The 12,425-nt window shown below is 53.5% G+C and overlaps 6 protein-coding genes across 6 annotated transcripts; 2 read left to right on the top strand and 4 right to left on the bottom strand.

Moving 5' to 3' along the window:
* Positions 1 to 169: 169 nt before the first annotated feature.
* BO86DRAFT_453260 (beta-glucosidase) lies at positions 170 to 2,708 on the bottom strand (the record flags this gene model as incomplete). Its single annotated transcript, XM_025676979.1, has 2 exons — positions 170 to 2,448; positions 2,531 to 2,708. 2 exons carry the CDS (start codon positions 2,706 to 2,708, stop codon positions 170 to 172), a joined length of 2,457 nt encoding a protein of 818 aa, XP_025532073.1.
* A 757-nt stretch (positions 2,709 to 3,465) lies between these two features.
* BO86DRAFT_395625 (uncharacterized protein) lies at positions 3,466 to 4,269 on the bottom strand (the record flags this gene model as incomplete). The annotated part of the gene is made up of 1 exon (XM_025673338.1): positions 3,466 to 4,269. The coding sequence occupies one exon, from the start codon at positions 4,267 to 4,269 to the stop codon at positions 3,466 to 3,468; it is 804 nt and encodes a 267-aa protein (XP_025532072.1).
* A 1,397-nt stretch (positions 4,270 to 5,666) lies between these two features.
* BO86DRAFT_395624 (uncharacterized protein) lies at positions 5,667 to 6,449 on the bottom strand (the record flags this gene model as incomplete). The annotated part of the gene is made up of 1 exon (XM_025673337.1): positions 5,667 to 6,449. One exon carries the CDS (start codon positions 6,447 to 6,449, stop codon positions 5,667 to 5,669), a length of 783 nt encoding a protein of 260 aa, XP_025532071.1.
* Positions 6,450 to 8,770: 2,321 nt separating this feature from the next.
* Positions 8,771 to 9,136, top strand: BO86DRAFT_395623 (uncharacterized protein; the record flags this gene model as incomplete). Its single annotated transcript, XM_025673336.1, has 1 exon — positions 8,771 to 9,136. One exon carries the CDS (start codon positions 8,771 to 8,773, stop codon positions 9,134 to 9,136), a length of 366 nt encoding a protein of 121 aa, XP_025532070.1.
* A 227-nt stretch (positions 9,137 to 9,363) lies between these two features.
* Positions 9,364 to 10,203, bottom strand: BO86DRAFT_434818 (uncharacterized protein; the record flags this gene model as incomplete). Its single annotated transcript, XM_025675920.1, has 1 exon — positions 9,364 to 10,203. The coding sequence occupies one exon, from the start codon at positions 10,201 to 10,203 to the stop codon at positions 9,364 to 9,366; it is 840 nt and encodes a 279-aa protein (XP_025532069.1).
* A 1,710-nt stretch (positions 10,204 to 11,913) lies between these two features.
* BO86DRAFT_395621 (uncharacterized protein) lies at positions 11,914 to 12,243 on the top strand (the record flags this gene model as incomplete). The annotated part of the gene is made up of 1 exon (XM_025673335.1): positions 11,914 to 12,243. The coding sequence occupies one exon, from the start codon at positions 11,914 to 11,916 to the stop codon at positions 12,241 to 12,243; it is 330 nt and encodes a 109-aa protein (XP_025532068.1).
* Between the last annotated feature and the right edge of the window lie 182 nt (positions 12,244 to 12,425).

Genomic DNA, 12,425 nt, shown 5'->3' with positions numbered 1-12,425 from the left:
TTACCGCAGTAAGAGCTGAGCTATCAGTGTGCACCCCAGTGAGGGGGTTGCGGGCAATCACTATAGAAGATATAGACATATCTCAATTCATGACTCATTACTACTTCAAGTACAGTACATGCACCACCCGAGCACTTCCTCCCTCCCCCCAACTATACGCCTTCCGTTCTCAATTCACCAGCGTAGCCGTCACGGTGGCGTGGAAATCCCGACTACTGAACCCAGCGCGGAAGGTAAACCGTCCCAAGGGAATGCGCCACTCCTGCGCCACCACATCCCAGTAGCTGACATCACGCCGTGCGAGGTCAAACGTGACCGTCTTGGTCTGTCCCGCAGGCACCCAGATCTTGTCGAATCCACGCAGCTGGCTCGGGGGTGTCCCCGCGGGCGCCGAGTCGGGGAATCCCACGTACAGCTGCGGAATGGCATAGCCGTCCACGCCGCCGGTGTTGCTCACCTGAGCGCTTAGGGTGTACACCGTCTCCCAGAGAGCGGGATTTCCGCCTGGTTGAATGGGCTGGGTCACGGGCAAGGCCGTGAGGTTGGTTCTGGGCGTCGTGGTGTGCAATGCGCTCAGGTTGAAGGTGGTGTAGCTGAGGCCAAAGCCGAACTCATAGCGCACGGGAATGTCGTGAGCATCGAAGTAGCGGTATCCGACCTCCAGTCCTTCATCAAACCAGCTCTGCCAGTCGTAGGTTCCGTTGGTCTGCACCGCGGTGGTAACGGGGGCGTTGTAGTCCGAGGCGTTGTAGGCGATCACGTAGGGCAACTTGGCCGATGGGTTCACCTCGCCGTACAGGAGGTCCACCAGGGAATTGCCTGACTCTTCGCCGGGGTAGTGCGCCGCCAGAATGGCCGTCACGTTGGGGTGATCGGCGAAGGGCAGCAGGTTGATGCCCGCCGAGTGGGTGACCACCACCGTGTTGTTGCAGTCGCGCGCCACGGCCTCCACCACCGCGGGCCCATCCCAGTCCAGTTCCAGCGAGCTCCGGTCCTCGTTCTCCTGCGACCAGCTCTTCAGAAACACCAGACACACGTCCGGTTGCTGCGGGTTCCACAGTGAGGATAGCCCCGAGGTGGTGATCAGGGTGTTGTTTAGCCACGACTGCACCAGCGCCCCGTCCCGCCGGGCCCGCGCCGTGATCGCCTCCAGCGGCGTCGACAGGAAGCTGAACCGACAGGTGCCCGATCCGCCGGCGTTGGCCAGCGTTCCGTACTCAAAGTCATTCTGGTTCGAGGCTCCCTGCGTCATGGGACCGGCGTCATTGCCAACAATCACAATGTTCCGCGGCTTGCGCAGCGGCAGAGCGTTACGCTCGTTCTTCAACAATACGGTCGAGGCCGCGCCATGTGCACGGATTAGCCGGCTGTGGTTGCCGCGCACGTCGCGGTTCTGCTCGCCCGTGAACTGCCAGTCGTACAGCCAGGTGTCCGGGGGCGAATCGATGTTAAGCGGGCCGACGGAGGCATCGACGCTGGGGTAGGAGGGATTGTCCTGGCCCAGCCAAAAGTACGGAGTCATGATGCGCACGATCATGTCGTCCAGGCGAGTGGTGGCGATGGAGCCGTTGCGAACCGCCGTGGTCAGGTTCTGGCCGAAGTAGGAGCCCTCAGTCCACAGCTCGCCGTAGACGGTGAACCCACCGGGCATGGTCATGTCCATGCCGCTCTCAATTGAGGCGACGCCACTGTGGGTAGCGCCCCAGTCGGACATGACGTAGCCCTGGAAGCCCAGCTCGGTTTTAAGCAGGTGGTTCAGCGCGTATGAGTTCTGGCAGGCGTGCGACCCGTTGATGCGGTTGTAGGAGCACATGACGCTGGCGACGCGGGCGCGGAGGGCGTTGGCGAAGGGCCACATGTAGATCTCGTGCATTGTGCGGTCATCCAGATTGGAGGAGACCGAGTCCTGGATGTAGGTCGTCGCGTTGGCGTTGGGAGCGTAGGTCGGGTTGCGCTGGGTCTCCTGCTCGTAAGCGATCCAGTGCTTGGCGTTGGCCTGCACGCCTTCGTCCTGAATGCCCCGAATCGTCTCCTCCATGCACACCCCGGTCAGGTACGGGTCGGCGGCGAACCCTTCCCAGGTGCGGCCGTTGTACGCACTGCGCCCCAAGGGGCCGCCGATGGGGCCCAGCACCACGTGTGTCCCCTTGGCTTTGTGCTCCTGCGCGATTGCCTGTCCGCGCGTGTACAGCAGGTCGCGGTCCCAGCTGGCGGCCGCGGAGACCCCACTGACAAAGACGCTCGAGTAGTCGCCCTGCTCCAGGCACTGTGGTCCGTTCTGCAGACAGAGTCCCGTGAAGTTGAGCCGTGGGATGGGCAGCACGTTGCCGACGCAAGGGCCCGGTTGGCCGGTGGCCATCCAGGTTTTCTCTTCCAGAGTCAGTTGGGAGACCCAGTGTCTGGCCTTGGCCAGCGCCTGATCCCATCCGCCAAGTCCGGTGATATTGGCTGAGCGGAGAGAGAGTCAGTTCAGGGGGAAGGAGCTGCAAAAGTAGAGGGACTAATGTAATAAGGGCCAGGGAGGACCTACGGGAAGGATAGACCGCCGGGGAAGAGCCGTAGGGCGTTAGGATGGTGGTGTTGAGTTGCTGCACATTGCTGAAGGGCTTGCCAGGATGATTGATTGGGGCCTGGCAAGTGCTTGCATGCGCCGAGGGAGCCAGCAGCGCCCCCGAGAGGAGGAAGACGTAGTCAGTTGAGACCTTCATCGCAGGTAAGAACTGAGGTCGCCGTTGAGGACTGGGTTCGAATGCAACGAGACGTCCCCGGCACCTATTTTATACCTCGAACTTGGCACTGGCTGTAACCACCAACCGGAAGAATACGGAGAAGCGGTATTGCATTGTTCCATCGCATCATCATCAACATCACCATCCTCCTCCTCATTAGGGCTCGGGATGAAGTGCAAAACCGGGGATCGGCCTCGTGCCGAGTCCTCGACCCCAACCAACCCCAACCGACCCCAACGCTCCACAAATCCCACCCGTGCAGTTGCGGGGATTGCCAATGACCCCATGTACGCAGTGATCATTCGATGTGCCGAAGTTTTGCCGAGAGGAATTTCCCTGGCGCGCTCGATGACGTAGATGGGTTAATTGTTAAGTGAGTCGGTGATCCTACGGCTACGGGCTCGGTCCGATTACCGGAGGGTTGTTGCTGATGCGGCATTCCCTGCTTGCAAGTGGACAACAGCCTTGATTTTCGACAGGCATCATGAGCAGCGTATTGGAAAGGGTGGGGCGTTATGGAGGAGTAAACCGGAGGCATCAAGGCACCACACAAGTGTACGATGTATACGATGTAGATAGATGATGTATAAGATGTATAAGATGATATTCATGATTAATTCATTTTTTTTCTTCGTTTTCTGGTTGGCTTGAATTGTTCTGTGTGGTCCCACCAAAAGGGTACTTAATAGTGAATCAATCGGAGTTTTCTCCCTCTAAGGAAATCACCAGGAGGCCCTTAGGAGGGTGAGGGTACAACACTCACCGTAACTTCACCTTCTCGCCCACTTCTATACTCGACCTCGGCTTCCCGGAGGAACAGTTTGTCGATCACCCGGAACCAATCACCAGGGAAGAAGTATAGATCGTCTTCACTACAGAGGTGTTGGCTAAGCTGAACCCCTCGTCCACGGTCTATCACGATCTCTTGCATTTGGTATCCAATAACTTTTGGTCCTGGTTCGTTAACAGTGACGGTAAGTGCATCCCTTCGGCCAGCGTCGGGGCTATGCAGGCGTTCCCCTTTGGCAGAGAGACCACTGATGACCTTGATACCAGTCACCATATACAATGTACATCTGCCGTCGTGTTCCTCCAGCAATGCTTGAATAGCGGGATCCGTCAGGCGGTTCTGGACTGTTTGCTGGGTGGGCATGATACGGAATGCGTAGTCGGCAATCCTGTCGATGCTAAATCTCAGCGCCCAGGTCACATTTCCCTCATGCACAAGAGCCTCCACGGGGATCTCCCGAGTCTCAGGTGGAAGGTTTCGGTCTGATGATATTCTACTATAAAAGTCATTCAACCGCTGCCGATGCTCATACGATCCTGAATAATTCTCCTCAAGCTCGGCCGCCGTGACTGTTGTGAGCGGTCGATGGGGCTCGCTAGGATCTGTTAAGATATTGCCTAAGCGAATCAGGCCGTCGGGAGCGTGATCTAGCTTCTCGACCAGCGCCCAGCTGTTGGGTATTCTTGTAGTGTCTAAGTCATCTACCAAGAATGCAATGCTCAGGATGGATGGGATCCGGGTTGATGTCATGGTGAGGTTGGTGAGGCTGTTGATTGTTGGGTTGAAGAATTGCAGTAGGTAGCGATATGATGCGCTTTAAATACCTCCCCGAAAATACGAAAATACGAACTGAAGCACCCACTTGACCTGATCACGCTTTGATATTTGTTGGGTCCCGGCGAGCACCGTTTCCATTATCTCCGTGCCATAGGACTACTTCTTGGCTTCCTTTACTGGCCCAGTCTCATCTCAATGGATTTAGTTGAAGGGTACTTTTCTACGCTGAGAGAACTCATCGAGGACCCCCAAGCGGTTCTTTGTCCCTTTTCAAGCACTGATAGCACAATGGAAGATGGATTGTCTCACAAAAGAGCAAGCTGCCACGTCGCTACCACTTCTTTTTCTCCGTGCATTTGGACCGCCGGCCAGCTCAAACCGGTCTCCCTGCGAGGCATGTCCGGACTCATACTGTTAAACTTTGACTGCAGGAATCTCCTGCATGCCCTTGTCAATCAGCTGACTCCACGTCTACCAAGCAACTGCCATGGCTCTCGCTAGGCACGCTGCCACGACGTCCGATTCCTATTCACCCCTGCAGACTTGGGCCGGTAAGTAGCACTGGAGACAGGACGGTACCTTCAGGCGGATGTGTATAGTGTTGGGATGAGGTCTAACATGATTGGTAGTAGAGACGAGGATGACGACGGAAAGGCATGAAGAAAATATCTGCGAGAATAAGGTGCCTAATCGAGTTTCCATAGACTCGACACCTAGGGATATAGGACTTGGCAATGCAGTCGACTTTCCCATACATGTAATCAGTCATCGAAGCTGGCTTCAAGCCGGGGAATCCTCGACCCCAACCCTGACACTCCACAAAACCCACCCGTGCGGCGGTTGCGGGGATCGTCAATGGCCTCACATTTCCTCTCCACTCTCCATATAGTTGTTAGTATAGTTCATTTACCGAAGCTTTGCTGAGAGACAATTTCCTGATACGTTCGATGATATTGAAGATAGATAGATAGGGTAATTGGTACAGTATGCGTATGGTAATAACCGGTGAATCGTTAAGTATACATACTTGTTACTTTTCCAGGAGTGGGAGAAGGTGGTACGGTGCTGTACTCATCGGTCACAATTAGTCACAATGTAAGTGTGACCCTTATAATCGGCATATAACCCTTGTCCACAAGGAATGTGCCTTTACAAGTAGAATGGATGGTAAGCTCCCAGGACTCAGCACGTCTGATAACCGGAGGGGTTGCTGATTGATTGCCGGATGCGGTGGAAAGTATTGTAAGTATTGTATATAAGTTCATAATTGGTTCATTCTTTGGATTTTTGAAATCTGCCTTTTTGGGTCATACCAAAGTACCATGAACCATGATACTAAAAGCTCAAGGTACCGAACGAGGTTTGTCTCGTCAGAAAGAGGAGGAGGAGGAGGAGGGTAAAACGCGCTGGGCTGTAACTTCACCTTCTTGTCTTCTCCTATACTCAGCCTCAGTTTCCCGGGAAAGCACTTTGTGTCCGAACATAGCCCAGGTGTCTGGAAAGAAGTGTGGGTCGAGCATATCAGGGCGGTGAACGTTGAGCATAACCCTTTGTGCAGGGTGTATTACAATCTCGAGCACTTGGTAGGCGATAATCACCGGACCAGGGTTAATAATGGCGATGTCCAAAGTATCCCAAGGACGACCCTCCTCCGGATAGTGATACCGTTTCCCCTTAATAGAGAGCCCATGGGCGACCATAATAGCGTTCACTAGATACAGCTTACAGTGGCCGCCATGTTGCTCCAGCAGCGCTTGAATAGTAGGGTCCCTCATCAGGGTGGCCTGGACTGTCTCCTCCCTGGGAATTATTGGGGAGAAGCAACAGTCCTGGAGACCCTCAATGTCCAGATTTGTGCACCAAATCGCTGATCCCTCATGCGGACGAGCCCACGGGGGGATCTCCTCTCCCGGTGGGAAAGCTAGGTTTCGAGTCCATGAACCATAAGCGTGTGTATACCCCTGCATATCACTTGCACAAATTGCTAGCGAGTTCTCTTGCGCCTCGTCAGCTGCCGGAATCCTTGTAAGCGGCCGATGAGGCTCGCTAGGATTCACAAGTATATTGCCCACCCGAATCAGGCCTTCGGGAGCGTGGTCAAGGCTCGGAACCAGCGCCCACGAGGGGGACATTTCGCGATGGGGAGAAGGCATGATGGATGGAATTTTAGTTGCTGCTGTGGTGAGGTAGGTAAGTCGGTGGGTTGAAAGATTATAGTAGTAGGTAGTGATATCAGGCAGTATAAATACCTTTTCTGTAATACCAATGCAACATTTTCTTTGATCTAACCATGCTTTATAACGTTTGTAAGATTACAGCAAGCACCGGTTCCACTATCTCTGGACTATAGTACTACTTACTACTCAATCCCTGTTTTCTTTAGCTTAGAAGAATTTCGCTAGTTAGTTCCTCAACCCCTGGGTCTCTAGGATCTGCTTTCCGCTCCGTGTCTTTCACTGCCCCAGTTTCATTCTAGAGAGAATTGAAGGGTACTCTTCAGTGCATTGTTTGAAATTCCCTGGTCTTTGTGGCGGTACCTGGGATACTGGGAACGAAACAAACCCTCGAGATCCGAACCATGACAACCAACATACAGGCTGCCAATATCAGCATCCCCTCCAAGATCAATGTAGTGCTGGGATTCCTGTGATAATTGGATTGTACTTTACTCTTGCTCATTCATTGTTCTATGTATCTCTTTTTGGAATCAATGTTCAGTTCTTAGTGTAAGTCTTTCGCAGCCAGCCATGGTGTTGACTATGCCGTGGCCCTTGGGGGTCAAATCTTGGTGCTTACCCTACTCTAAACTCGGGCTCTTGAAGAAGATAGCTCCAGCTCACTTGTTGTAACCTTCTTCAATTGCTGTAGCACCCCGGCGAGCAATCAGTCCCGAAGGGATCATCCAGGAACCCAATGCACAAGGGGGAGTGTAGTGCTCCCTAGCTTTGATCTCCCCGGTGCGGCCCATGACAATCTCGACCAGCTCTTAGCTGAGGGCTGGTCATCCTGAAAATCTTGATATGTGACAGGGGGGTTCCTGCCTCTCCGGAGGGAGTGTGAACTAACCAGAGATTATACTGACCAGTTTCTTGCTTTAGATCTGTCTGGATGGGATACGCAAGACAGATTATAAAGTCCAAAAGAAAGAAAAAGGAGTAGCGAAGAGATGAGGAGGGAAGGCCAAAGAAAGGCAACTATGCCGGGCTAGCAATGCTCTCCCATCTACCATCTACACAAATACTGACGAGCAGAAAGGCTCGTGGAAATCTTCCTGCGGCAGCAATATGTATGGAGAAGGAGGAAGGGCTGTAGTGCGATTCACTCAGACTGTTCATCTACAGTGAACGCACCGCACCCTTTGTTCTTCTATGTTCTAATACCAGCCCCATTCACACTTTCTACATGGGGTCAACCATTTCCAAAATCTCTTCCATGTGGCCATAAGCCAGAACCACATACCGTACACATCTCACACCTCCTCTGTTCCTCCCCCACGAACACGATTCTCTACCTCTACCGATCTCCTGTCCCTCTTCGCAACACACGAGAACATACCGAAACGATCAACCGAGATGGCAAGCATCGGCTGCCGAGAAGAATTGAAGACCGACACAGCAGAACTAGCCAGGTAGGCGACCGGAAAGATGGCTTAAACTCTCCCAGTCAATCAGGGACTGGGATCAGTCTGGACTCAGCAACCTTCAAGCCAAGAGCGCGATAGACATTCCGCTGACATGAACGTTTTGTGGCAGGGATATCTTGCTGCGTCCGGCACCTGAGGCTTGCGATATGCCTGCAACCCCTCCTCCTTGTCATGAGAGCCGTTCGAGTGGACTGAACACTAGCCATACCAAAATAGACCTCAGCTCTCATGTCGAACCTATCAAGATTCCCTTCCCCAGGAAATCTATTGACAAAGGAAAGAAAGAAGTGGCTCAGGGCTACCACTTGCGTTTGTCCCGGTTGCTCCGAGAACTGTCTTCAGAGTCCATGGGCAGAGAAATCCAAGTCGCTGTAATTGACTCGGGCTGCATGATACCCCCAGGAGAATTTCCGCAGCTTGCCGGGTTTGAAGATCTAGTTAGGGGTGGGACGGTGTGTCTTGACAAGAACGGACACGGGACTGAGATCGTCAGCCTCATGACGAGCCTTTCTTCTACCATCAAAGTGCAGGTGAAACGCATAGGCGATGGAGGCGCTGACCTTGAAGTTGGGGGTCAGATAATAGCTGATGTATGGCTTCCCCCCCCCCCCCCCCCAACCCTCTTTTGGACCTTAATGCAACATCGCCATACTGAATCAGCGTAAGGCAATTCGGCAGGCCGCTGAGGACCCTCGGAACGACATCATTTGCATGGCGTTTTACGTACCAGAAGATGATCGAATCAGTCGGGCTATAGACGAGGCCGTCAGACATCGCAACGGACACATTCTATTTATTGCAGCGGCAACCGCAGCGAAGTGCTCGGAGGTCATGTTTCCTGCCAGTCATCGATACGTGATAGCCGCCCGTCCTCTAGATCTAACAGGATCGCTATGGTCAGATCAGCCGCTGGTCCGCAAGTCGCCACGCGAGGTAGTCATCGAGACACTGGGCGAGTGCGTGCCAGTCGCAGATTCCAAACAGATCAAGGTTTATAGGTCCGGCTCATCAATAGCAGCTGCCATCCTGGTCGTCATTGCAGCCACTCTATTGGAATCTGTTGATCTGGGTAACAATCTGGAAACAAAGGAGGGGATGGAGGCTGCGCTGCGAGGTCTGGCTAAAGTATGGGGGAAGGAGGCTGAAGTTGGGGGACCACAGACTAGCTTGTTGGAGGTGCTTGATGCAACTGAGTGAGCCATGCCAAGTACAGTACATACTGTACCAACAATCTGTACGATCTTCCGAATATCAATTCTGGGGCAAGGGACACAGCGCGATAGTCTACCTCTACAAGGCCGTGCCATGAGCTAGAGGAATACAAGAGCTACGCAGGGTAGGAATAGACAAATGTGACCATATATAGATAATGTCATAAAACCTCACTTGTGTTTTTACTAAGTCGCCGAATGAGGAGTAAAAGGCTAGTTTCCGGTCTCGGTATCGGTCTCGGTCTCCTCCAACGCAGATAGCAAGATCTGCCAACCTTGGGCACGCCAGTCTTCAGAGGTCATCTCATCAATGCGCACAGCCAGACCTCGACCACTTCCAGTCTCTTCATCCTCATCACCATTGTTAGCCCTGTCGTCATCGACCGACGCAAATGCTGCTGGCGAGCGGTGAATCTGCGTCTGAGTCCGGCCTTCCTGGTCGAGGGTGAGTCTGTGTAGTTGATAGGCAAGGAGGATGTTGTTGCGCTCATGGTCGGTGCCGGTTGCTTTGTGTTCGGGGGTTTCCAGAGCCCCCGCAAGATGCATGGATGGGGCCACCAAAAGCCCGTCAACCCTCGCTCCAAGGTTCGTCTGGGACTGCCGGTCCCTCGCAAAGCGATGGCGAAATTTTCTCGCGATCATGATCCCGGAAACGATGTACACTGGCCTGCCGGAGATCAGGTGGCCAAGGATCGGCTGTCGCTCAAGTAAAGTGCTGAGTTCGACCCAGGGGAAAGTCGATGCGAGCTTGCGCGTCCGTAGGCCCACTGCGCTATGGTCCGAGAATTGGCGGGGACTTCTTCGGAACGACAGCACGAACACTAGAAGACGAAGGTCCAGCTCCAAAGTCGATTCGAGTGCAGACGTAAGCGAGTAGTTGCCTTCAGGATCTTCGTCTTCAGTCGTTGGGAAGCTGGTCAAGTCCTCGGGTCTGACCCGCTGGAGGGGACTGTCAGGCGAATGGGGGTCGGTGATGATATTCCCCAGAGCAATGTGGCTCGAGACTGGTGATTCAATTGATGGGGCAATTAGCCAAGCGCCAGAAACAGACATGGTTGGAAAATCTGAAAAAAAATCAAAAAGGGGGTCTGGGTTAGACTGAACGGTCAATGAAGCCTAATGGTTTTGCTGGCAAGGAGGGAAGTGGATGTCAAAACACAGGTACTCAAGCTCCCTTTATCTTTCGACATGATCATCTTAGAAAGAACCTCTGATCGTTGACTGTTCTGAGGGTCAAGAGGGGTGGAGGTTCCTGGGCCTAGGTCAGTTACCCCCCCTTCCGAGTTCGACACTCAACGTGGCCAGTGCATAGAGCGGATGTGTTACACAAGTTGCTTGCTATCCGCGCGTAGACTCACAACAACAAAAAAAAAATACCAAGCTCATCCTGGGCATCTCAAGAGGCAGATGGTGCCACATTGTTGAATGGCCGTTTGAGGTCGTAGCCGTGGATGCCTGCAGGAGGAATCCCGCCCTGGAAGGGCTCTTGACAAAGAAAGAAGAAGCCAGTGCCCGTGGAGCTAAGGGTCTTTCCAACCTGAGCACAAGGCAGGGACCTGCTAGAATCCTGTCAGACAGCTGCGTATGCATATACCCTTAACGCAAACGCTTCCTACAGAATGTCGCCACCGTGGGAAATATGGAGGAGACTCACCTCACCTTCAGGGTTGGGGTAGCACCGAGCACACGGACGGGAATTTGCGGTCCCCTTTCCCCTTTGAAATCTTCGCAGAAGCAAACAAGATCCTGTTTGCTTTGCAGGCAGTGCCATCATTGTTGAGAGAAAGGCGTCAGTGAGCAGAGATGAGGATCAAGGGAAAGGCAAGTTGCATGTCGCCCGTCGGCCACACCGGCGATGAGCTTCAAGGTTGGGCCGATATCTCGCCCATTCTCCCCGTTGATGAAACGGCGAAGCTGTCCCTACGCTTTTCAACCGCTTCTAGATGGCACTGCCTAGCCTTTCCAACCAAAATGAGTTGCTTCACAGACGCAACGATGGCATGATACCACCCCCCCCCCCCAACGGCAGCCTACAGGCACCCCGCATCTCGACGTGACTTGAGTCTCTTCTTCCTTCGACAAACAATCTGGTTTCAATTTCGGGGCAGTGCTGTTGTCGTGGACCTCCGTCATTACCTTCTCTTCCAATCGGAGTCTCCAGGGGTTGGTGAAATGAGGGTCTGAGCTAGGAACATCGCCATGAAAGGGAAACCGGACGTGATCAAGCCAGATCTCAGGGATAATCTAGTTTCCTTGAGACTGAACAGGGTCTTCAGAGCTACGAAGCATGTCTCTCTCATCTGTTGCGGATGTTTCCAAGATCCAACTTCGAACAGGGTTGTCGATGGGATCGCCTGGCTGTATGCATCCTCACAAGCGACACACAAAACACTGATCCGTCTACCTCAATCGTCAGCTGTCTATACCTATACCCACACTACCCATACAACACACACGCGTTCCGATCGAGCTTCCGCACAGTGGCAATTACGCGAGGGTGCGTGCCCTCGTTGGGGGTTAGGCCGGCTGTCGCCGCGGTGCTTCGTACAACCCCCCCTGAATGATGTTCTGAGGTTAATGATATCGTCCTGTGGCATAGGTCCTTCAACACCTCTCTTACTCGCTCTCTGGCAGATGTTCTGCGATCAACCTTTCCCCAAAATCAGTCTTCAACCTTCCGTGTGTTTCTACAGACGAATTCCCCGCCGAGCACGGCCTCCGATCATGGAAACAATCAATCTTCACGGACGCAATCCGGTCAGAATGTCAGGCCTAGGCGGCACAGAGACTTGTCCCGTGGCGGACAAGACAACAGTCCCCGTGTTATTGCTGTGGTGCTGGAACACATTCTTGGAACGCGGCTCGATGAGGCCTGATGAGGCCTGGGAGACTTTGGATTCCAGTCAGACGCGCTCCATCGCGAGGCAGCTTGATTCCTACCTGCACCAACTTCGTCATCTCCAAGGGATTACATTTGACATCTGGATCACGGCCAAGCCTTCATCGGGCTGCGAGCGTCAATTCACCGCGTTCATTCTTGACGATCTTGTGAAACTACCAGACCTCCTACGTCACTTTCAGGGCATGCTTTGACGGGCAACGATGAGATTTGCTTCATTTCATACTCACGGCCCCCTGGAATATCTTGGTGGAAGGGAACAAGGTCACGGCTGTTCATGACAGGAAGATGCTGGCTGAGATCCCGATCACTGGGAATGCTCCAGAGGCCATGCAGCACCTCGAGCCCATGCTTGACTGGCCATATACCTGTCGAT

Source organism: Aspergillus japonicus (assembly GCF_003184785.1).
Source record: "Aspergillus japonicus CBS 114.51 unplaced genomic scaffold BO86scaffold_4, whole genome shotgun sequence".
NCBI lineage: Eukaryota > Fungi > Ascomycota > Eurotiomycetes > Eurotiales > Aspergillaceae > Aspergillus > Aspergillus japonicus.
This window is presented reverse-complemented; position numbering and strand designations above follow the sequence as displayed.